The 25648-nt window shown below is 33.9% G+C and overlaps 1 protein-coding gene across 2 annotated transcripts in view; it reads right to left on the bottom strand.

The window, feature by feature from the left end:
- The window catches only part of daam1a (dishevelled associated activator of morphogenesis 1a), a 129338-nt gene that overhangs the window by 22632 nt on the left and 81058 nt on the right, over window positions 1–25648 (bottom strand). For both annotated transcript variants that reach the window (XM_056476467.1, XM_056476468.1), the window contains exons 5-17: window positions 25419–25513; window positions 24667–25000; window positions 21643–21753; window positions 21448–21551; window positions 21303–21369; window positions 21093–21210; window positions 20086–20224; window positions 15443–15501; window positions 15058–15245; window positions 11858–12142; window positions 9411–9518; window positions 4366–4463; window positions 1124–1208 (exon numbers count right to left, since the gene is read on the bottom strand). In XM_056476467.1, coding sequence (XP_056332442.1) covers window positions 1124–1208; window positions 4366–4463; window positions 9411–9518; window positions 11858–12142; window positions 15058–15245; window positions 15443–15501; window positions 20086–20224; window positions 21093–21210; window positions 21303–21369; window positions 21448–21551; window positions 21643–21753; window positions 24667–25000; window positions 25419–25513 — 1791 coding nt within the window. The remainder of the gene's footprint in view (window positions 1–1123; window positions 1209–4365; window positions 4464–9410; window positions 9519–11857; window positions 12143–15057; window positions 15246–15442; window positions 15502–20085; window positions 20225–21092; window positions 21211–21302; window positions 21370–21447; window positions 21552–21642; window positions 21754–24666; window positions 25001–25418; window positions 25514–25648) is intronic.

Raw genomic sequence — 25648 nt, 5'->3', positions numbered from 1 at the left:
TCAGAAATTAACCCCATACTGGAAAGAGATTAAAATACAATTAGACGCCATTTTGAAGTAGAGATTGCTTTCACTTGTGAATCTTTATATTTAGGTGTTAAATATATATATATATTCTTCTGGCAGTTAGTAAAAAAAGTAATTACAATTTTTTTTTAAATTAGAGTCGCCTACAGTTAAAGAAAGGATTGAAACAGTGCACAATATTTGTCATGGAAAAACTATTTTTAAGAACACAGACTGAACTTTTATTTTTTAATTTGGAGTAAGTGATTTGAGTATATTTAACAAATATGCCCAGATTTTTTCTTGAATTGTAACTTTTAAATTTCATATTTTGTGTCCAAATATATCTCTTTTCTTCTTTAAAGGCAATCTTTTAAAGGATTTGTAGCTCCCCATGTTTTATTGTTATAGTTGTTGTTAGGAAAAAAATACAAAGTATATGCAAGATCTATGAGTCTCTTTCTGTATGAGAGATTATGAAAGTTATATATGTATTTTCTTTTGGAAATAAAAAAAAAAAGAAAATAAACATCCGCAAAACTTCTAAAAATCTCAGATTCATTCTCCTCACTTTACAATAACAGTTTGACTACGGTTAAGATTAAAACAACTCTAAAACCTGATTGCTATCAAATTGCTTTTCAAGATGTTACAACAATTCCTTGCTGCACTTATCAGAGAGATTTTACTGTCAAAGTGAAACATTGTGAGGAACACAAAGCTGCATTTAATTACCAAAATAGCTTGATCGGGTTTTAATCAAACAAAAAAAAAAGGCATTTTAATCTGCTTGATCTCTGTCTCCATGCAAACAGATTTAATTCAGCAACACGCAGAGGACGTCAGTGCATTTTACATTGTTCAAACCACAGCAGATTTCACCATCAATCAAAATGAGAAAAATGCGAGGACACTATGGTGTCTTGCTTAAATTGCTTCTGCAAAAAACAATAATTAGATGCCGTCTTGAGTAATTCCACCTGCTGGCTGCATAGCTGCTGCATCAGTTAGAAATGTCTGACGTCAATCCTCCACAGCCCAACAGGTTTGTTGTTGGACAGAATGAGTGTATTTGTCAGTGACTGAGTGCGTTTTGTGAAAGTGTTACACGTCTCACCTGCTCCAGCATGTCTTTGGGCAGATCCTCCTGCTCATCCATGGTCAGCATGGCTCTCTTGATCTCCTCGTTGGACAGTTTCAACCTGCAGGTGAAAGATTTGAGTCAATCTGCCTTTATTGGAGTCAATCTTATTAAGAAATATGCACACAGTTGTCCACGTGTTTCCTTGTGTATCTTTTACACCAAATTCATACATTAAATTATAATAAAAAAAACTTAGAAATACAGTTGAAGTCAGAATTATTAGCTCTTCTGTATATTTTTTCTCCAATTTCATTTTAACAGAGATTTTTTAAACACATTTATAAACATAATAGTTTTATTAACTCATTTATAATAACTGGTTTCTTTTATCTTTGCCATGATGAGAGTAAATAATATTTTACTAGATATTTTTCAAGATACTAGTATTCAGCTTAAAGTGACATTTAAAGGCTTAACTGGGATAATCAGGCAAGTAGAATTAGGCAAGTCATTGCATACGATGGTTTGTTCTGTAGATATTTGAAAAAAATGCCTAAGGGGGCTAATAATATTGACTTCTAATGGTTTTTAAAAAAATTTAAAACTGGTTTTATTCAGGGTGCAAATTACAGTGGGGTTTGGGAGGGGGTTGACCTCCCTAATTAACGCTTGATCCTCTCTGAAGGACGTCAAAACAAGTGTATGGGGGTCAGCCCTTTAATAGTGAGAAATAGTTCAAGCTGATCTGTATTTAAAATAATAATGTTAATGATTAAAATAACAGATAATATAAATATACATTTGACCACCCCTATAATGGTCTTTGCAAGTCGGTCTATGCGGTCAATCGGTCTATGCAAGAAAAAAAAAAACTCATTCAACAGTCTGAAACTGGCAGATTTAGAGCACCGATAGATATTGTAAGTGTTGGCAAGACACTGGTGTTGGTATGGCCTAAAATACAGTAAAATTAGATGCTTAATTTGTATAATTCGACCTCCAGTAACCTCTGAAATATCTAATCAGAGGATACTGTAGGTCAGACACTAAATATCCCTCAAAACACTGAACACTTAAATATGTTCTATTAATAAATTAGATGTCATTTAAATAAATACAAAAATTACTGAAACTTGTATCACACAAACTACAGTAACATTATCGAAAAAGTTGACCCCCTGATCGTCAATGTATAATTCACACACTGCTTTTATTCCAACAAAAAATAAACAAATAAGACTTTCTTCAGAAGAAAAAATATTATAGGAAATACTGTGAAAAATTCCTTGCTCTGTTAAACATTATTTGGAAAATAAAAAATTCACAGGAGGGCGAATAATTTTGACTTTAGCTGTATATGGCTGAGTTTTCATTTTGTTATGCAGTAAATTCTTGGTTTATGCATACATATTGGCAGTAGTTTTGGTGACAATTATAAATAGCTTCTTTCTACATTTGAATCAAATAAATAACATTATTTAATATATATAACAGACTAAAAAACATTTTAATGAATCTTCCAAAGATATGTAATGTAATATAATGTGTATTTATATAGCGCATTTATTGTGCATGGCCATACACCCAAAGCACTTCACAATCATGAGGGGGGTCTATCCACACCACCACCCATGTGCAGCATCCACTTGGATGATGCAATGGTAACCACAGGACAACGGCGCCAGTGCGCTCACCACATACCAGCTATAGGGGAGTGGAGAGACAGTGATACAGCCAATTCTGTGGATGGGGATGATTGGGAGGCCATGATGGGTTAAGGATAATGGAGGGAATTTGGCCAGGACACCAGGGTTGCACTCCTACTGTTCACAAGAAGTGCCATGGGATTTTTTATGACCGCAGAGAGTCAGGACCTCGGTTTAACGTCTCATCCGAAAGAAGGTGCTCACTGACAGTATAGTGTCCCTTTCACTATACTGGGGCATTAAGACTCACACAGCCTGCAGGTTGAGCACCCCCTGCTGGCCTCATTTAACACCACTGCTAACAGTGACCTAGTTTTTCCATGTGGTCTCCATGGAAAAAAGATATCCAATTTCTTTATTTCTCTTAGGATTATGGGGTGTTATGACAGTTGTATATTATATATTATATATAACATGTCTATATATAATATGGGGTACAATAAATAATATACAATTTATGAAGATAGACTTAAAATAAAAGAGTGAAAACTAAAAGATCTAACTAGATATGACAACTACATGACTAAGGTTTTATAATAAAAAAACTAATAAAAATATGTAATAAAAACTATATATATATATATATATATATATATATATATATATATATATATATATATATATATATATATATATATATATATACACACATATACATACACATACATATATCATAAATATATATATATAATAAAATAAATAATACATCTCTAATTTAACAATAACAATAAAAAATAAGCTATTGTGGGTGACACAGTGCCTCAGTGGGTAGCGCTGTCGCCTCAAAGCAAGAATGTTGCTTGCTCAAGTCCCGACTGTGTCAGTTGGCATTTCTGTGTGGAGTTTGCATGTTCTCCCAATGTTTGCATGGGTTTCCTACAGGTGCTCCGGTTTCCGCCACAGTCCAAAGGCATGTGAATTGGGTAAGCTAAAATTGTCCGTAGTGTATGTGTGTATGTCCTGGTCACCCAGATTGGGGGTTGAGCATTGGGTTAACAACTCACCTCATAAAAACTAGATGTTACGAAATACCACTATGGTGCGGCTAAATATCAACTTCAATATAAACGGTCCTGGGAGTAAGCAAGTAAGTATTATATATATATGATTATTTTTGTCCAGTTCAATCTATTTTAGTTCCAGGTTGTTTGTTGTTGTTGTTTTTTTTCACCAAACTTTGCAACAAGTTCTGAAATAACCCTGAAAAAATTCTAAATGCATTAAATATCTAAAATGCCTGATTTAAAGGCTTTAGTTTTAATAGATGTTAGATTTACTTCCAGCTTTACTGTTCATTCAAACAGAAGAAGTGAGCTTATGGGAAAGATCACAGGCATCTCTGTTTTTCACTGTTGCTACGGAGACTTGTGACGCAACAGGAAAGAAATCCAGGCCAGGATCATCTTATGAATAAAACGCTTGACTGCAATAGGGTTTAAAACACATCACCAACTGTCAACAAAATGGCTGAAGTAAACAAAGAATGGCTCTACAGTGAGTCATGCAGGAAGCTTTATTACTGTGCATGAACCTTGAACACTCAAATGTTTTTTTTTAAACTAGACTCACTTGGAGAGAAGGATGTTGCAGTTTTGCGCACGTCGTCCATCGATGACAGACAGTTCTTTGACCTTTTTAGAAGTGACAGTGTCGTCCTCGGACTCTTTCTGCGGAAAGATAAAAGGTCAGCATCAATATATTATGTGAGAGAAAGACCACAAATACTATGAGACAGAAGGGCTAAAGTTGATTTCATAGTTGATGAAGTTCTCAAATCACTATTTATTTTTAAATGACTTCTAAAAACTTTCCTGCTCAGCTTGGCCTTTTAATATTATTTTAATAGTCTTTTCTATTGCTTCATTTTTAAATTTATTCGTTTCTCTTGGTTTATTTTTATGTTTTTATAATCGGTTTCTTTATTTTACTCTGTCTTATGTACAGCACTTTGGTCAGTCTTGTGGCTGTTTTAAATGTGCTTTATAAATAAATGAACTTGAACTTCTGAAATTGTCCAAAAAGTTGTATGGATCCTGTCAATTACGAGGTGAAAAACAAATATGCTAATCAACTTTAAGTTTTTACAGTGTCAGAAATATACAGCTATCAAAAGAAAATGAAGAGACCGCATGAACATTCTTCATTTCTCTGGATTTTATAGATTTATTAGGGTTAGAGTAAAAATAAAAAATTATATATATTTTTACATTTGTTTTATAAGCGGCGCAGTGGCGCAGTGGGTGACGCTGTCACCTCACAGCACGGCTGGGTCAGCTGCCGTTTCTGTGTGGAGTTTGCATGTTCTCCCTGTGTTCGTGTGAGTTTCCTCCGGGTGCTCCGGTTTCCCCCACAAGTCCAAAGACATGCGGTACAGGTGAATTGGGTAAGCTAAATTGTTTGTAGTGTATGTGTGTAAATGAGTGTGTATGGACGTTTCCCAGTGATAAGTTGCAGCTGAAAGGGCATCTGCTGCGCAAAAACATATGCTGGAAAAATTGGCGGTTCATTATGCTGTGGCGACCCCTGATTAATAAAGGGACTAAACCGAAAAAAAAAATTAATGAATTAGTTTTATATTTTTTATATTTCAGTATTTATTTTACATTTATTTTATTGAATAAAAATTCTTTTTTTAATTTTTATTCAGAGCATTTTCTTACATTTTCAGAAAATATCATAAAACATCACTTCTAAAATTAAAACATTGCTATTGTGTTGTCTAAAAAGTATGCTTGAAAACAGTAATGTTTTATTTTATGCAAAAAAATGCTAAAAATAAATGACAACATTTTCATTTTAAATTGGCAAAAAAACATCAGTAGTTTACGGAATACAAAGCAAATTATGTTTTACTCAAACACATAAATTTACTCAAAGTATAAATTGCAACTAAGAATATAAAAAATAATTTTAAAGTGGTCTCTGAATTATTTCGAAAGCAGTATTTATATGCACAAAATACTCGTTCTCCATATTAACTCCACAAAGATATTCCCATTTACTAAACAAAGTATTTAGGCCCAATCCCAATTATATATTTTTTACCCCTTGGCCCTTGAAACAGAGTGTGAAGGGGAAGGGCTTCAAAATGTACCACTACAACACCTGCACACGTCATCCTATGTCATTGCGATCTCTTACTTCATATGGGATCAGACGACGGCGACTGCTGTAGTTATACCAGTTGCGTTATTTTTTTGTATTTATCTTCAGGAAATCACTAGAGGCAACGATATCATGTTATCATCACGTTATAATGTTGCAATACGCTCGTAACTGTACTGTGCATTTACACCCTGGCCATATTTATCAAAACACAGGAAAACAACATTAACATTATAGCAGACACTGTTAAAAGCACATTCCCAGCTACTGACAAGGTAATCAAGTGTCATCGAGCATCAGATGTTAAAGTATTTTGTGGGACTACAATACAGGAGTTATTATTATGGACTATAGATAGCCAAATGTATTGTTTTTTTTTAAAGCATGACAGTAAAACATGAATGGTGTTATGGATGTATTAAAAACATATGCTTGTTTGTTTGTCATAATAATGACAAAAAATACTAACATGTGTATCTCCTAATTGCGTGTGCAGCCATGTTGCCATTGTAGCTGGTGTATTCTGTGAAATTTTCGTACCCCTTGGTTTCGAGTGTGGTCCTGGAAAAGTTTCAAGGGCTATCTAGTCCTTCCCCTTAGTCCTAAGCCTTCAAGCTAAAGAGAAATGGGACGCCCCTACCCCTTCAAGGGAATGCGCAAAATGAGGGGCATAGAATTGGGATTGGGCCTTATTTAAGACGTCTGCTTTTAGCATTTGCTAATTTTCTATCCAAAAGGCTTAGAAAACAGGTGCATAATATCAATTTTTAAAATAGAAGTTGTGTTAACAGGGGAAACCGCTGTAGCTTCAATTTCATAAATAATGAATAACCCAAAACTTGAAAAACTTGAATAAAAATATTATCCTGCATTCAGATGAACTCAAATTGTTCACTTTTGCAGCATTTTTTCAAACTGTAGATGAGAACTAGTGCTGAAATGGGTTGATTTTTTAAAACACTAAAGCATTTAGCGAATATCAAGCAAACACCAGAACATCATCATCTAAAAACAGAACCACAGTCATTAGAAACAATCAAATGCAGATTTGAAAAACACAGCAAATGTGAAAACAACACAAGACACCTGCTGTCTAAAATATTCAAAACCCAAACACAATCATTTTTCAAACACAGGACAACAAGCTCATGACACACACACACGCACGCACGCACGCACGCACGCACGCACGCACACTAGACATTCACAGAAACAGGCAAGTTTAGCGGCAGCTGGGGAACAGACAGCAAGAAATGGCGTGTTTAGACGATGCCATGTTGGCTTTAATTTAAAAGAAGAGGGTGAGAGGAGTGAAAGAAAATCTGTCCAAGAACAAGGGGGATATTTGTTTTTTGGTGGAAATCTGTTGCATAAACTCCAGATGCATGCAAAACCAACTGCATGCCTCATAACCGACTGAGCTAATTACATACAGAGACGTCTTGAAATGCTCTTGCTAATAAACTGAAGTAAGTCATTCGGTTCATTGTGTTCTAAGCTATGCCACAAATGGCAACAATTTGATGATTACGTTTATGTGTAGTAACGCAAGTACTGATTACCATATTTATGTATCGTATTTTGGATGAATCTAATCAATGCATTTTAATGCAACAACATATAACATTTAAACCGTTTTACTTATCTATCTATCTATCTATCTATCTATCTATCTATCTATCTATCTATATATATATATATATATATATATATATATATATATATATATATATATATATATATATATATATATGCAAAAGCAGGAGTCTCATTTTACAATGAGTACAAGGTCAATGTAGACATTTACAGAAAGTTAATGAAGACCATAGGCTGATACAAAGTGTAAGAGATGTACATAGATCAGTTACAAGAGCAAAACTCCTTTCAGCTGGTCAGAATCAATTCTTTCTATTTTATATTTACAAACAGCTTCATTACGAACTGGATGAAAGGTAATAATAATATTCGCAAAAAACATAATGGGGCCTTTTTTTTACTATTTAAATAAAAAGTAGTGTAGTTGAGTCAAGTGTCTCATTATAATATAAAATAACATAATATATAAAAGTATTTTTTTACTAGTGCTGGGAAAACTTAATCGCATCCAAAATAAAAGTTTGTTTTGACATCATTTAAGTGTGTGTACTGTGCATATTTATTATGTATATATAAATACACGCATGTATGCATTTATTTGAGAAAATGTTTATAACGTATATGTATGTATAATACCCACACATATATTATGTCAAAACAAACTTTTATTTTGGACGCCATCAATCCTTGCACAGCACTATTTTTTACCTTCATTTTTAATTTTTACATTTAAAAAAATATCTATTTTATTGTAATGCAGTTATAGTATTATATGTAATGCAGAAAAAGTAATGTATAAAATAGTAAAGACAACTGTCAATGGAATAATAGAAACTGATTTCTGTAACACTTTATTTCGATGGTCTATTGCACATTTTGTTGACTAAAAGTTGCAACTACATGCCAATTACTTCTCATTTGAGTATTAGTAGACTGTCTGCTTAATATCTGTTGATACTGCTCCTTCAACAAAAATTTAACTGACTACAAGAAACTTTGCAAGTACATGTCAACTAACCCTAACCCAACAGTCCACATAATCTAATGAGAATTAGTTGGTATGTAGATGCAATGTAAATAAATTTCAACAAAATGCATTAAAGGGACCATCAAAATAAAGTGATACCCAGATTTCCAAGCATAATGTTATATTCGTTCAACTGGTTTTGGTAAAATTTGACCAGAACTATTATTTGTAAGATTAATTCAACCATTCATATGGTACTTTGATGGGCGACACAGTGGGTTAGCACTGCTGGTTCAAGTTCTGGCTGAGTCAGTTGGCATTTCTGTGTGGAGTTTGCATGTTCTCCCCATGTTTGTGTGGGTTTCCTCCGGGTGCTCCGGTTTCCCCCACAGCCCAAAGACATGTGCTATAGGTGAATTGAATAAACTAAATTGGCCGCAGTGTATGAGTATGTGTGTGAATGTGAGAATGTATGGGCGTTCCCAGTAATAGGTTGCGGCTGGTAAGGCATCCGCTGCGTAAAACATATGCTGGAATAGTTGGTGGTTCATTCTGCTGTGGCGACCCCTGATATATAAAGCACTAAGCTGAAGGAAAATTAATAAATGAGGTACTTTGACTTCAGAAATAACCATCTGAAAACATGCCAAAAAACAAGGTATACTAGGGTATCCTGGCCAAACTAAAGAGACAGGATCAACACTTACCTGTCTAAAGTTATTGAACAGAAAGTCCTTTATGGAAAGCAGGGAGCAGGAAAGTGTTAGTTAGATTAAGAGGTTAGGTGTAAACATCAGGCAAAAACTACAGACGCAGAATACAGTAGGAGCGACAGAAATTAATGAGTGGAGCTTTAGACACTGCAGTATACTCAGAATGCATACAATAGAGAAATAGATAAAAATCCTAATTATTCCTTTTCTAAGACACTGTGAGTGAGTTTTACCTGCTGTCTCTGGTAAGCAGAGAAAGTTTTCTCAATATCCTCCAGATCTAATTGTTTGAAGACTTTGACGTCATCCAGATCAAGCCACACTGTCCCTTCCAGCTTATTCTGTCAGACAGAGACGAGAAATAAATAATCTATGAGTACATCTTACATGACTATAATATCTTAAATGACAGCTAAAAATTAAATGATAATTAAATATAATGAATATTAAAAAAAAAAAAACATTTACTTTTAATTAAGATAATGAAGTAAAAATATTAATGATAAGGATATTTTAATAAAACTAAATTCAAAAGAGAAACAAATTTCAAAAGATAGTTATAAAAGCAACTATAAGATAAATTTGAATATGTTAATGAATTTTATGTTTATATATAATTTAATGCATATGTGAAAATAATTTCAGAATATATATTTATATATACGGTGCATGCGGAAAGTATTCATAGCGCTTCACTTTTTCCACATTTTTTTATGTTACAGCCTTTTACAAAATTGATTAAATTAGTTTATTTTCTCAACATTCCACACACAATACCCCATAATGACAATGTAAAAACAGATGTTTTTAAATTGTTGCAAATTTATTAAAAATAGAAAACCTGAAAAATCACATGTACATAAGTGTTCACAGCCTTTGCTCAATACTTTGTTGATGTATCTTTGGCAGCAATTACAGCCTCAAGTCTTTTTAAATATGATGCCACAAGCTTGGCACACTTGTCTTTGGGAATTTTTGCCCATTCCTTTTTGCAGTACCTCTCAACCTCTATCAGGTTGGATGGGAAGCGATGGTGTACATCCATTTTCAGATCTCTCTAGAGATGTTAAATAGGATTTAGTCTGGGCTCTGGCTGGGCAACTCAAGGACATTCACTGAGTTGTTGTGAAGCCACTCCATTGATATTTTGGCAGTGTACTTTGGGTCATTGTCCTGCTGGAAGATGAACCGTCGCCCCAGTCTGAGGTCAAGAGCACTCTGAAGCAGGTTTTCATTCAGGATGTCTCTGTACATTGCTGCATTCATCTTTCCCTCTATCCTGACTAGTCTTCCAGTTCCTGCTGCTGAAAAACATCCCCACAGCATGATGCTGCCACCACCATGCTTCACTGTAGGGATGGTATTAGCCTGGTGATGAGCGGTGCCTGGTTTTCTCCAAATGTAATGCCTGGCATTCACTCCAAAGAGTTTAATTTTAGTCTCATCAGACCAGAGAATTCTGTTTCTTATGGTCTGAGAGTCCTTCAGATGTCTTTTGGCAAATTCCAGGTGGGGAGTGGCTTCCGTCTGGCCTGATTGGTGGATTGCTGCACAGATGGTTGTCTTTCTGTAAGGTTCTCCTCTCTCCACAGAAGAACGCTGGAGCTCAGACTGAGTGACCATCGGGTTATTAATCACCTCCTTGACTAAGGCCCTTTTCCCTCGATCACTCAGCTTAGATGGCCGGCCAGCTCTAGGATGAGTCCTGGTGGTTCCAAACATCTTCCACTTACAGATGATGGAGGCCCTTGTGCTCATTGGAAGTTTCAGAGCAGCAGATAGTTTTCTGTAATCTTCCCCAGCCTTGTGCCACGAGACAATCCTGTCTCGGAGGTCTACAGACAATTCCCTTGTCTTCATGCTTGGTTTGTGCTTTGACATGCACTGTCAACCCTGGGACCTTATATAGACAGGTCTATGCCTTTTCAAATCATGTCCAATCAACTGAATTTACCACAGGTGAACTCCAATTAAGCTGTTGAAACATCTCAGGAATGATCAGTGGAAACAGAATGTGCCTGAGCTCAATTTAGAGCTTCATGGCAAAGGCTGTGAATACTTTTTTATTTTTAATAAATTTGCAACAATTTAAAAAACTCTTTTTTCACTTTGTCATTATGGGGTATTGTGTGTAAAATTTTGAGGAAATAAATGAATTGAATCCATTTTGGAATAAGGCTGTAACATAAAATAATGTGGAAAAAGTGCAGATTTCAGATTTCTTTACAGATGCTTTGTATGGTCCAATTAAATATTTCCCCCCAAAATTTAGTTTAAAGTTTTGTTTCTTTCTGTAATAGACACTTTCTGGATTTTATTTAGCTTTTTATTTTATTTTCTGGACTACATTTAAATAAATTATAGGCATAAAAAAATTTATTTAATTAAATTACTTAAAATGTTGAAGCTAAATCAATTTAACAATTTGTAAGATTTCAAAAACAATCAGTAACTCTAATAAAGCACAAAGACTACAAAATATAGATAGACTTTATCTGTCACTATTTTTTAAGGCATATAGACATATACATATTTCTTCACTATTTTTTAAGGCATATAGACATATACATATTTCTTCAATATTTGTTTTATTGAATTACTCTTGCTTCCGTCAGCTGAAACAATTTATAATTCAGACCTGCTGTGAAAAGATCTTTAGGTCTAAACTTTTTTTACTCACTTCACTGAGTTTGGTCCAGTTGAAAGACTTGAGCGGGTTGGATGGTTGCGGGATGTTCTTCTTCTTCAGTGTGGAGCCCAGGAGGCCTCCAGGAGGAGGAGGAGCACCGAAGCCAAGCAGGCCTGGAGGAGGAGGAGGTCCACCGGGGGGAGGCGGAGGTGGTGGTGGTGCTCCTCCTGGAGGAGGTGGAGGAGGAGGAAGACCAGCCTGACCCGGAGGTGGAGGAGGAGGAGGAAGACCAGGACCCAGAGGGGCGAGGGGAGGGCCCCCAGGGATATTTGTCCTCTGAAAAAAAAACACAGTAGAAATATGAAGCAAACGTGTTGTGGATATGATTCAAAACAATGAAAACCACATTTAGGTCCATTCCAAACCCCAGTGAGCTGTTGATGCTGCATTTTTAGCCATTACAGGATCCAGATACAATAATATTTTTATGTAAACAAATAAGGACCACTGCAATTTTTGGTGTTCAAAATAATCATGTTGGACATGATAGAATTATCTGAAGAAGCCCAGAATATTCTGGAAATGTCATGGCATGTGGAAATGGGAATCATTAAATTGTGCAACTAAAGTACTGTAGTTTCTGGGCAATGTGCATTTGTTCTTCCAAGAAAGAAGCCAAGTGAAATGTTAATTATACAGTAAATATTTGAAATTGACATATAAATATATCCATACCAAGAAGATAAAACAAATGAAAATAATTTTTTTTAAAAACACAGTTACATTTTTTTAGAAAGTGTTATTAATAAGTTGCTACGTTTTGAAATGTGTGTATCTACATACCAACATATATTAGTGAAAAGTGTTAACATAATATAATAATAAAATAAAATAAAATAAATAAAATAAAATAAAATAAAATAAAATAAAATAAAATAAAATATAATATAATAATTACAAATGTAATTGGAAATACCTTATTTTTTCACAATTGTTAAGCAAATATGTTTTGTTAATTATATAAAAAAAATAAGGTCTACTGTAGCTCAGAGATGCCCAAGTAGGGCCCGTGGGCCAAAGTTGGCCCATGATAAACTTTGATTTGGCCTGCCACTCCATCTATGAAAAGAGGTTGGGGCGAATGCCTTCAATAGATTAGTCATTTCTAATTTAACAGAACCTTTTGTTTATTTGTAAACAAAACAAAAAAACTAACTGAAATTCAGATCATTTATATATACATTTGTATACATCATAAATATATACATTTGAAATCAGAATTATTAGCCCCTCCTTTTTTTCTTTTATTTACTTTTTTTTTCTGGAGAAAGTCTTATTTGTTTTATCTCGACTAGAATAAAAGCAGTTTAAAAAAAAAAAATCATTTTAAGGTAAAAATTATTAGCCTCTTTAAGCTATATTTTTTTCAATAGTCTACAGAACAAACCATGGTTATACAATAACTTGCCTAATTACCCTAACCTGTCTAGTTAATCTAATTAACCTAGTTAAGCCTTTAAAAGTCACTTTAAGCTGTGTAGAAGTTTCTTGAAAAATATCCAGTAAGATATTACTGTCATCATGGCAAAGACAAAATAAATCACTTATTAGACATGGGTTATTAAAACTATTATGTTTAGAAATGTGTGAAAAAAAATCTGCTCTCCGTTAAACAGAAATTGGGGAAAAAAATAAACAGGGGGACTAATAATTCAGGGGGGGCCTGAATATCTATATTTATATCTATATAACTTTTCCTCTCCTCTTGGCTGTTAAAGCGATACTTGTGGATCCAGACACGAGCGTGCCTGTGGTGCGAGTTTTCTCCACTGTGTCTATACGGATTACCTGTGATAACCGCGTATTATGCGCATATAGACTCTAACCGCAGCTGTTCTTCCCGCCATCGGTGAACATCGCTTTCATTTCTAAAGCCGATCGTAGCCCTTTCTGTTGAGCGGGTGAAGACAATGACCAATCATAGGGGTGTAAGACTTCATCTGTTAGCCCTCAAAAAGCAAGCAGGATAATATTTACATTCGTTTATTCGCTATAAATGCTCATGCTGTCTTCTGTGTATGTATTGGAGTTTTGTTTGATACATTCTAAAAGAGTGTTTTCTTTGAGCAGGTCAAATTAAGGGTACAGTTCATATATCTTACAGCTGTATTAAAGAACAAAATTGCATTACAAATAATACAGAAATATTAATATATTTATAGATTTTAATAAAAAAATTCTTGTGTTGTGAAGAAAAAATGTAATTATGTATGGAAAGCATCGTCAATTCACCGAGATATCGAATTGAACCGAATCGATGGCATGATAATCGTAACCCAACAAAACCGTGAGACAATTCCAGACCTTTTTCTTGGCTACTGCATGGAGGGCGCCATAGTGACAAGCGTCTTCCGGTAGAATGTTTAGAACTTCCGTTTACAGCGTTTACAACTGGTAATTTGCGATCCGAAAATGGGTTTCAATGGCATTTTGAGTGGATTACGGAGTGTTTTTGTGACACACAACTTTGAAAGGTGTGTGTTAAAGCTGTTATAATCTGTCAGATCTGTGGTTCAAGAGAGCGAGAAGAACAGTATCGTAAGCCATGTTTTTTTTTTCGTTCTGCTTAACCACGTGCCCCAAAAAAAGATCTTTAAAATAAACAAAACAATATGATGTCTTGACTGCTTTCTTTAATAACTACATTACACAATACTTGTACTGTTATTTTCAGTACTTGAGTAGTAAATTTTGAAATAAACTACTTGCAATACTTAAGTACAAAAAATAAATAAATAAATAAATAAATATATATATATATATATATATATATATATATATATATATATATATATATATATATATATATATATATATATATATATATATATATATATATATATATATATAGTAAAGTAAGATTTTTGCCATTTAAATATTATCAAATTAGGAAATTACCATTGCAACTTTAATGTAATACAGTTTAGTATGTTTAACTTCGGCCCTCCAGTCTCAATCAAATTTGGTTTTTGTCCCTTCATAAAAAAAAAAAAGTTTGGGCACCCCTGGTCTAGCTTAAACCACACAGATTAAGCATTTACCATTTAAACAGTGACAGATTTTTTCAACAAGGAACTATTTCTCCTAATTCAGGGACTTATTTGGCTCCATTTAATTTAGACTTTGCCTTAAAATACAGTTCAGTGGGTTTTGGAAGAGGCAGTGTGTGCGGATCTGCGTATTTAACATACATTACTCATCTCATGTAGCCGGGCAGAAAGGTCAGCCACTTGCTGCTTAACAAGCTTATGTTCACTGCTTTCCTTCTCCAGCTTCTCTTTCATCTTATTGAGCGTTTGCATCATTTCTTCCTTCTCTTGGGCTTTAGCATCACACTCCCTTTCTTTCTTTTCCAGCTTCTGCTGAAGTTCATTATGTTCTACGATTCAAGCCAGAGAAAACAAAGAAGAAAGTGTACGTCAAAAAAAGCACAAGCGCATTAATATTTGACAACATCAGCAATGTCGTCGCTGATTCCCATGCTGATGAAGGCACATGCAAACACATTCAAGGTCTTCTGAGGGAAATCAGTCGCTTTAATCAATATTGGGTTCGTAGAAAGGTCATGTACTGTACCTTTCCTCATTTTCTCTGCTTGTTCTTTCCATTGTTTCACCTCATTCTCATTGACCAGCCTGAAGAATCAAACAAGAGAGCAGTGTTAGACTATTAGGAATGGTTAAAGGGATCATTCACACAATAGATTTACTAACATGAACTAATAATGAACACTTGTGCAACATTTACTCAACATTTACTAATGTGCTATCACAATCCAAATTCAACAACTTTATTTCCATTAACTAACTTTAAAGAAAGATGATAAATACTGTAATAAATGTTTATGTTAGTACATATATTACCATTAACTAATACAACCTTATTGTCAAGTCTTACCAATAGTCTAAATCATTAGTCAATAGTCATCATTTACTAACTTTCATGTCATTACAAACTAGCAATGTATGATATTTTTAGTCAATGATAATAGCAGAATTGTTATTAAAATGTGCGAGCTGACATTATTCCTTTATTTCTCATTTCAACAACCTATTTTGAGAGTTCAATGCCACTGGTTTGTGTGATGAAGCCTACTAAAATACAGCAAAAAGCTCAATAATTTAAGTTATGAAAGCAAATATATCTCTGCTTAAGGGTTTGTTTTTATATTTGAAAAATTAGATTTACTTCAGTAATATTACAGCAGCTCAAGTGCAATTTTCACGAATATCAGCATTCGAGCGCAATCGCAAATGTGATATTGATTTTATACAACAGTTTAAGTTAATATTCAATTTTTAGACACGTTTTTTCTGTTTCGCCAATAAAAATATATTTACAAACAAAGCCAGAGCAGATGATTAGTGAGTCGATGATTTAATGATTCATTCATAAACATTTACTTACTTCAGTTCTAAAAGGATCAGTCATTAGGAACGAAACGTTTCAATGAATAATTCAACGAATCACTTATTAACATGTGGACTTACTGCCACCTACTGGCAGTTTCAATATCATATTCATTTATCGATAACTGTTTCCTTCACTCTGTTAATTTGCAATTTTTAATAAAAAAGTATAGTTTCATGCGGTAATAAATCACAATATTTGCATGTAAATAGATGAGTGACCATTTTGAGTTTACTCGCTTCATTCGTGTGTCAAATTCATTTCATTTGTGCGTCACTTCACAACATTCGTGTCATTGGCAGGGCTTCTGTCTGCTCGGTGACTCTAGCTTCATTGCTAAATGGCTAACATGGATTTTATTGAGAGAATAGCTGTTTTTATGTGCTTTAGGAAAGCTGAAAAACAGCGTATATTCCTTCGGCACCATGCCCGAGCCCACTAGATCCTTTCAGAGGAGCACCCAGCTCTGTGAGTCCATCAACTCCTCCAGAAACTGTACCTGGATCATGGAAGCTTTGAGCGGTGCTTCAGACTGAGCCCAGTCCAGTTTGATGAACTGTTGGCTGGTTTTGGCAAGAGGATTTCCCCTCAGGACACCACTAACAGGCACTATGTCATAATCACTACCCTACAAGAGTAAGCTCCTGATTGGTTGACTCGGCACGAATGTCCGCTGAAGTTCAGATCTTCCAACTCGAACGATCCGCGCATTAAATGTGCAAAATGCTCAACTCACGAGGCGTCATTAGTGCGAATTACACCGCAGGATGTCTATTCGCGTCTTTGCATTTACTTAACATGTAAATCACTTGCGCTTGACGCTTCATCCACATCTGGTGTGAACGCAGCATTACATTATACTTTTTATATACTTTATAAATTATTTAATTTAATTATTTAATTACACTATAGTAATAGCCTAATTTGCTAAAAAAAAAAAACTTTACGCTTGCATGAGGTTGTTTTGCGGAAATTGGTTAATAGGAATAATGGAAAAACGTATTTGCAGACTATCCTCCATTACGCTAGCCTTGTTTACTGTTGGTTACTAGATAACCAATACTACAGTCAGCCGCTCGAACAACTTGATGGAAACGCACCTAATTTGCATTTGGGATTTTTTTTCCTTTTTTGTAAACTTTGAAAAGATTCACTTTAAGATAGAAACCCGGCTACTGGCATATCTAGAGCAGTCAATAACACCAGGATAAAAACATCAAAACATCATTTAATTAATCTTATGCAGACCAGTATTAGTTTTTGTTTCTCTTTTATAAACTGGCATGCCTTTGTTTTTTCAGCAGAACACAAAAGCTATTGTCTGTTGCACATAAGTAAATAATGCAAGTCTCGCAGTTTTGGAATGACATGAGGGAAAGTAAAAGATCACAATTTTCATTTCTGGTTGAACTATCATTTTAAATATGACCCTAAACCACAAAGCTTGGCATTCATAATTCATATAATAGCACAAAGATGACTTCATATTAGTCGGGCAGGACCTGAAGGAAACCAAGCAGTCGCGGTGCGAAACGTTAAGCGATCAGAAAGGCCTTAAAAAGAGTCAAACTTCAGCTCTGCAACATTTGATCAAACCACCAAATGTTTTCCATATGTATTCTGCATATTTGTTTTTATTTGACTGAAACTGTCCCAGACCGTCTCGCAGTCTTTAACTTGTTTGAACTAGCATGAAGTTGTGTCTCACTTCTAATTAATCCCATGCAGGAAGATGACACAAAGATGTGTTTATTTTAACTCTTGTCCCACTAAAAGCAAGCAACTTTCCAGTGTGTACACATATTTCTATGATTGCCGAGTCCAATCATTTTCTGGAAGGGGCTAAGTTTGTATGTGTATCATACTAAAATCTATAGTGTCATAGGGGTGTGGGAAATTTGCAATTTACTATAATGCCATAATGGTTGCTTTAACAATATGTGAGCTGACCTTATTGTGTTTGTCACTCACTTGCAAATAAAAACAAAAAACAAAAGCACATGTTAGGAGTCCAAAAGCACTGACTGTGTGATGAAGCCAATTAGAGTACAGTTAGAATTACTCTAAAATTCATCTTGTAAAAAGCTAAAAATATCCCTTTTGTTGTTGTGTTTTCGATTTCTAAAATGATTCATTTCTAAACGAATCAGCCATTTTCAAAGAACCATTTCACTAAATGATTCAATAAATGACTCATTATGTCAGAAACTCTCAGGCACCAACTGGCAGTTTTAGTTTAATATATTCTTTATCCATGACAGGCCTTAATCCGCCAATGAACTGGCACAAAAGCGCACTCAGCAAAATACTGATTAATCAACATTATCACAGAAAATCTGCAAGTATATGAAGTCATTTTTTATTATATTTTTATTGACGTCACATTTCAATAGTCTGGCACTTGTCTAAAAATGTGATTAGATGCAGTATGATGAGCTGTTTGCTCAAAAATGGGTCTGGATTATGGATTTTGGGATTATATTTTTCTGAGATAAATGACTGAAATCACTACATTTATCAAATGACAGCAGTAAAATCTCTGAGTATTCATAAATGAAAAGAAATGAGGACACAAGTGTACAATCAAAGACTATAGAAAAACAAACACTGTCCTCATGAATTATTTGAATGGAACCAACAATATGGGTAACATTTTATTTTGGAGGTCGATTTGAGTATTAGTAGACTGTCTGCTCAATATCTGTTGATATGCTCTTTCATGAGAATGAGCACCTCCAGGACCGAGGCCAAGGTGCTCCACAGGAAAAAGGTGGTTTGCCATCTCCAGGATGGAGGAAAGTCCTTACCCCAGGTGGAGGAGTTCAAGTATCTTGGGGTTTTGTTTACGAGTGAGGGATGGATGGAACAAGAGATTGACAGGTGGATTGGTGCAGCGGCAGCAGTAATGTGGTGGATGTATCAGTCTGTTGTGGTAAAGAAGGAGCTGAGCCAAAAGGCAACGCTCTTGATTTACTGGTCAATCTACGTTCCTACTCTCATTTATGGCCATGAGCTTTGGGTCATGACCGAAAGGACAAGATCTCGGGGAAGGGTGCACCCTTATAGCCAGGGTGAGGAGGGAACACCTAGGACATGCTAAAGGGACTATGCATCTCAGCTGGCCTGGGAACGCCTCAGGATCCCCCAGAGAAAGTGTCTGGGGAGAGGGAAGTCTGGAGTTCTCTGCTAAGACTGCTGCCCCCGCAACCCGGCCCAAGATAAGCAGATGAATATGACATGACATGACACGCTCCTTCAACAGACATTTATATGACTATAAGAAACTTTGCAAGTACATGTCAACTTACACTAACCCGAACCTCAACCCTAACCTCAACCTAACAGTCTACTTATAATCTAATGAGAATTAGTTGGCATGTAGATGCAATGTAATTTAAATTCAACAAACGGACCATCAAAATAAAATGTGACAATATGAACCATCAGCCCCCCTACTTGGTAAAAGAGCCAATCATTTATTGGCAAAGTCACCAAACGACTTTAGCAGCCAATAAGAGCTCATGATTCAATATAAACATTCACTTGTTCATCCTAAAACATTAGCTTTTTCTTATCATTTGAGCATACGAAACATTATTTGTGGGACAGCTCATCTAATATTTAATTTAATATTTGAAATATGCTATTTAAATGACTTTATTGAAGATTTCAGTAGTTAGGACCTATTCTTGGATGTCCAAATTAGCTGTGAAGGGTGTGCAAATAATAAAGTGAGGAGATATGATCCACTTTAGTCAACCATTATGATGACCAGTACTGGATGGATTCTTAGAGCATTGTTCACTCACATTCGCACCACGTTTTTGACATCAAAGTTCTCCAGCGGTGCCACATCTGGGTCGAGCCCTTTGTCGTTCTGCAGGATGATCTGCTGGACGATTCGATCTAGGAGGACCCAGTACTGCACAGTGTTCCCAGTTTTCTTGTCTGAGAAAAAAAATTGTAAAAAGGCAATTAAACAGCAAATAAATTGATAAAAAAAGTTAATAAATCAATAAGGCAATAAACCAATAAGCCAATAAATAAATAAGTGAATAAATGAATAAGCCAATAAACCAATAATTCAATAAATAAATAAATAAATAAGCCAATAAATAAATAAACAAATAAATAAATAAGCCAATAAATAAATACACAAATAAATAAATAAGCCAATAAATAAATAAATAAGCCAATAAATCAATAAGCCAATAAAAAAAAAATAAGCCAATAAATAAATAAATAAGCCAATAAACCAATGAGCCAATAAAAAAATAAATAAAATAAATAAATAAATTAGCCAATAAACCAATAAATAATACCAACAAATCAATTAGCCAATAAATAAATAAATATGCAATAAATCAATGAGCCAATAAACCAATAAATAAATAAGCCAATAAATAAGTGAATAAACCAATAAATAAATAAATAATAAAAATATATAAATTACATAATATAATATTATAAATAAAATATTTTGAAATAATTTTAGAAATAATAAATGATAAAATAATAATAATAAAAAATGACAAAAATATTATTAAATTAACATGCTTAATAATACATAACATATTAATATTTAATTAATTAAATTAAGTTATAGTTATAATTATTTAATAATAATAAAATTACTTTAATACACGTATTTTACTTTATTAAATATTTAAAATTTAGTGTAAGTAATTTTTGATGTGTTTTTATTTATAAAAATATTTATAATTTGTTTACTCTTTTTGTTTTTATTATTCGCTTAAATTAAGAAAAACTGGTTTACAATAATAAATCAGGTGTCAGGGGAAGTGACATCACTCACAAGGCATATGAAGACAGTGCTGTAAGACGGATATAAAGTGCGGGAAGGCGTCTGTGTGGTTTATCCTCTTCCGGATGAGCTCAAACATCTGAGTGGCACTTTTAGTATCTACATGAACCTGAACCAAACAACCAACCAAACAAACAAACATTAAACGACTCCCAAAATAAAGTAGCTGTATTTACAAACCAATTTAAACCCCAATCGTACATTTTCAAACCGCTTAGCGAGGGCTAATTCATCTTCATTTCGCAGCATCTCAAAGAAGTCCAAATGCCTGACGAGTAATGAAAGAGCGTACGTTAAACTCAGCCAAGCACTTGAGGACTGCAGTGTCTCAAAATACTGCACTTACCGATCTAACGTGGAGTTTTCATGGGACCGTAATTTATCAATCACTGGTTGGATGCCCAGCATTAGAAACTCATACCGCAGATGAATTCTGAACTCCAAACTGGTCTGTGCACAAAATATTGGAAGTCAGAGAGAAACTCTTGGATGATTTGAATGTAATGAGAGGCAGATGTGTGGGGGGGAAAGTAGCGTTTACCTCCCCTGCTCCTTGACTGAGGACGGCGTTGATGAAGGACATGATGGCCGTCTTGAGGTTCACCTCATCTCTGTAGCGGCCCGTACTCCTGTCCAAGTCATTCAGAAGAGTCTGTGTGGAAAAAAAAACAGAAGATGAGGAGGAGAAGGATTGAGAATAACAAAGGAGAACAAGCTCTTCGTATTTCATTCACAAATCTCAAGGGTCTTATTCCAGAAGAACAAGAAGGGCCAATTTGGATATGTAAATCGCTGCATTCAATTTAAAGGGGGAATTAATAATACATACAGATGAAGTCAAAATTATTCGCCCTCCTGTGAATACTTTCTTCTTCAAATATTTCTCAAATTACGTTTAACAGAGCAAGGAATTTCTCATAGTATTTCCTAAAATATTTTTTCTTCTGAAGAAAGTCTTATTTGTTTTATTTTGGCTCGAATAAAAACAGTTTTTATTTTTTTTTAATCATTTTAAGGTTAATATTATTAGCCCCCTTAAGCAATATATTTTTTAAGATCTACCTGAAAAAACCTTGTTATACAACCATTTGCCTAATTATTCTAACTTGCCTAAATAACCTAATTAAAGCTTTAAATTGCACTTTAAGCTAAATAATACTGATAAACTGTATTATTACTTAATGATGAGATAGTGTAATTGGAAATATAGGCAACAATTCTATATATAAATCATCTCTGTTTTTGAAAAAATAAGTAAATACGTTTTTTTTTTTTTTTTTTATAAATTGAACAGATACTAAAATATGACATGAATATTCCAGCACCACCAAGTGTTGTACTCTAAGTCAGGGGTTCCCAAACTTCAGCTCGTGACCCTCAAAATAACAATTCCAGTGACCCACGACCGCCACTATCCTCGGAGGTGTTTATAAACATACAAACATTACACACAACGGTGCACACACTCCAATAGGAACAATATAAACACGCTTACTGACAACACAAGAAAAGTGCAACTGTCTAACAACCATGTATTTTTTTAATAGTCATTATTAATTTATTTAATTTAATATTAACCTCACTTAATGAGAATGGTGGACAACGTTTACAGCACAAGGCTATTTTTGGTTTAATTTTGGAGACATCCTCTATGTTCAGTCGTGGCCTTTATTTTTAATGTATGTAAATGCCGTTAGGGTGTCAAAGTTTATCATTGTGCCGTAAAATCAGTCTGCTGCAAGTAACACTATTGCTGTGTCATTAATCCAGCGTCATAATAACCCAGGGGTCGCAATCCAATGGAAAAATAATTGAAAGGCTGATAGCTTTTTATTTGCAAGTTGTTTCTTTATTACTATTAAATACAATTTTTATCTTCTGCAGGTTATGGATAAAATATGGTAATTCGAATAGTTTAATAACGTATATGATATTTTTGGAAGTCACCAAGCGACTCACCCCTCGTCTCGTGACCCGCACTTTGGGAACCACTGCAAGTGATGAACTACATGCATTTCTTTCATTCATACTGGACAACAGAGGGCGTCCTCTCACGGAAGGTCCACAAATGAGACTTATATACAAATGAGTGTATTTAAAAACATTTGACTTTCGCTAGTGTTTTAAAACGGACAAATAAAAATGTTTTGATTCATGAAGCACAAGCAGAGCTAATTTGGGTTGTGTAAAAGGGCGACACGGTGGCTCAGTGGTTAGCACTGTCGTCTTACAGCAAGGAGGTCGCTGGTTTGAGTCCCGTCTGGGTCAGTTGGCATTTATGTGTGGAGTTTGCATGTGGGTTTCCTTTCAAAGACAACCACTATTGGTGAACTGAATAAACTAAATTGGCTGTAGTGTATGTGTGTGAATGAGTGTGTATGGATGTTTCCCAGTACTGGGTTGCAGCTGGAAGGGCATTCGCTGTGTAAAACATATGCTGGATAAGTTGGGGGTTCATTCCGCTAGGGCGACCCCGGATAATTAAAGGGACTAAGCCGAAGGAAAATGAATAATAACATATAATATAATAACATATAATATAATATAATATAATATAATATAATATAATATAATATAATATAATATAATATAATATAATATAATATAATATAATAACATATAATATAATAACATATAATATAATAACATATAATATAATATAATATAATATAATATAATATAATATAATATAATATAATATAATATAATATAATATAATATAATATAATAACATATAATATAATAACATATAATATAATATAATATAATATAATATAATATAATATAATATAATATAATATAATATAATATAATATAATAAATACAATATAATATAATAACATATAACATAAAATATAATATAATATAACATAATATAATTAATACAATATAATATAATAACACATAATATAATAACATATAATATAATATAATATAATATAATATAATAACATATAATATAATATAATATAATATAATATAATATAATAACATATAATATAATATAATATAATATAATATAATATAATATAATATAATATAATATAATATAATATAATATAATATAATATAATATAATATAATATAATATAACATAATATAACATAACATAACATAATATAATATATTAAATTATATTTAATATAATTTGCCACCATTTAAATTATATGTATTTTGTTGTCTGCTAAATAGTTATAATTTATATATTTTTTATTTAATAGTAGATGTTTTTTGTTATTATTTTTGATTCATAATTTTTTATGAAGGAGATTTCATTACTTTATCACTTAAACAAGTTCAAGTTTGTAATCAGTTCACTCAAAAAGATCAGTATTGTTTCAATGGCCACTATAGCTGATAAAAATTTGTTAAATGTAAATCAAAAAACGGCAATATTTTCTGAGACTATTATCATGCCATGAAAACTCATATCGTTACAACCCTAAAAAGGCTTTAACAAATAATTCATTTAAATGCTGTAATTAATATAAAATAAATAGTAGCATTATCATCAATACTAGTGTTCAATGACACCTCAATCCCCAAATCTTGACTTTGTGCCCACCTGAAAGCGCGTCCGCTCGCAGGCGAATTTCTGATAATGCAGCATGGCTTCCAGGATTTTCTTGTGTCCTCCAGGAACCAAACAAACAGCACCCATGATCTCCAGAACGGCCACTTTAGTCTTGATGTTCTCAGTGGCCAGGCTTTGAGCGATGATGTTAATGCTTTCTGAATGCGAGAGCACGTGCGCTCGGCCCTGAGAGTTGTTCATCAGGGCTTTAATGCAGCCGATAAGTGACGTGTGGATCTGAGATTCAGTCGTCTCATAGTCCATCGTTTTCAGAAAGTTCAAGATGCAAGTCAGGCCATCCTGGTCTATGAAGCGCGTCACGAACCTTGAGGTGAAGCCAAGCAGATCAAAACACATTTTTTAACTCGCATGGAAAATTTAAACTTAACGTCCTGAGATTTAAGTGCATATTCTGGTGTTGGTTCAGAGACGGTTGCATGAGAAAAAAATGGAGGGTCATGAAAAATTAAGCTGGATGCTTAGTACATGGTTTCTAGGGGACAGCAATACAAATTCTTAATCATTATCACAGCTGTCAGAGTAGGCTTAAACATACATTCATTATTTTATTCAACTTGAAATTAACCAAAACAAGTACATTTAATAAGTGGGGAAAAGGGGAATCACTCTGCTGAATCACTCTGCTGTAAAAAACTGAGCAGAAGATTCAATACTCTGCAAAGTCAACATATTACAAGCATTTTTTAAATGTAAACAGTAAATGTGGATGTTAAAGGCAGTACCTCATGGGCTGTGTGCGGAGAGCTGTTTTCAGGCTCTCTATGGTCTTATTCCTCTCCTCCTCATCCTCCTTCTCCAGAGCTAGCAGAGACTTCCTCTGGTGAGATTTAACACACACACACACAAATAAATAATGGACTGACCAGTTTACGAAACCAAAGTTTTGTTAATGTAAACAGTAAACAAACTGCAATAAATAATAAACCAAAACAAAATAAATAAATAATAAATA

This window comes from Danio aesculapii, chromosome 17, assembly GCF_903798145.1.
Source record: "Danio aesculapii chromosome 17, fDanAes4.1, whole genome shotgun sequence".
Lineage (NCBI taxonomy): Eukaryota > Metazoa > Chordata > Actinopteri > Cypriniformes > Danionidae > Danio > Danio aesculapii.
The sequence above is the reverse complement of the archived record's forward strand: the minus strand, read 5'-3'. Positions and strand labels throughout refer to the sequence as shown.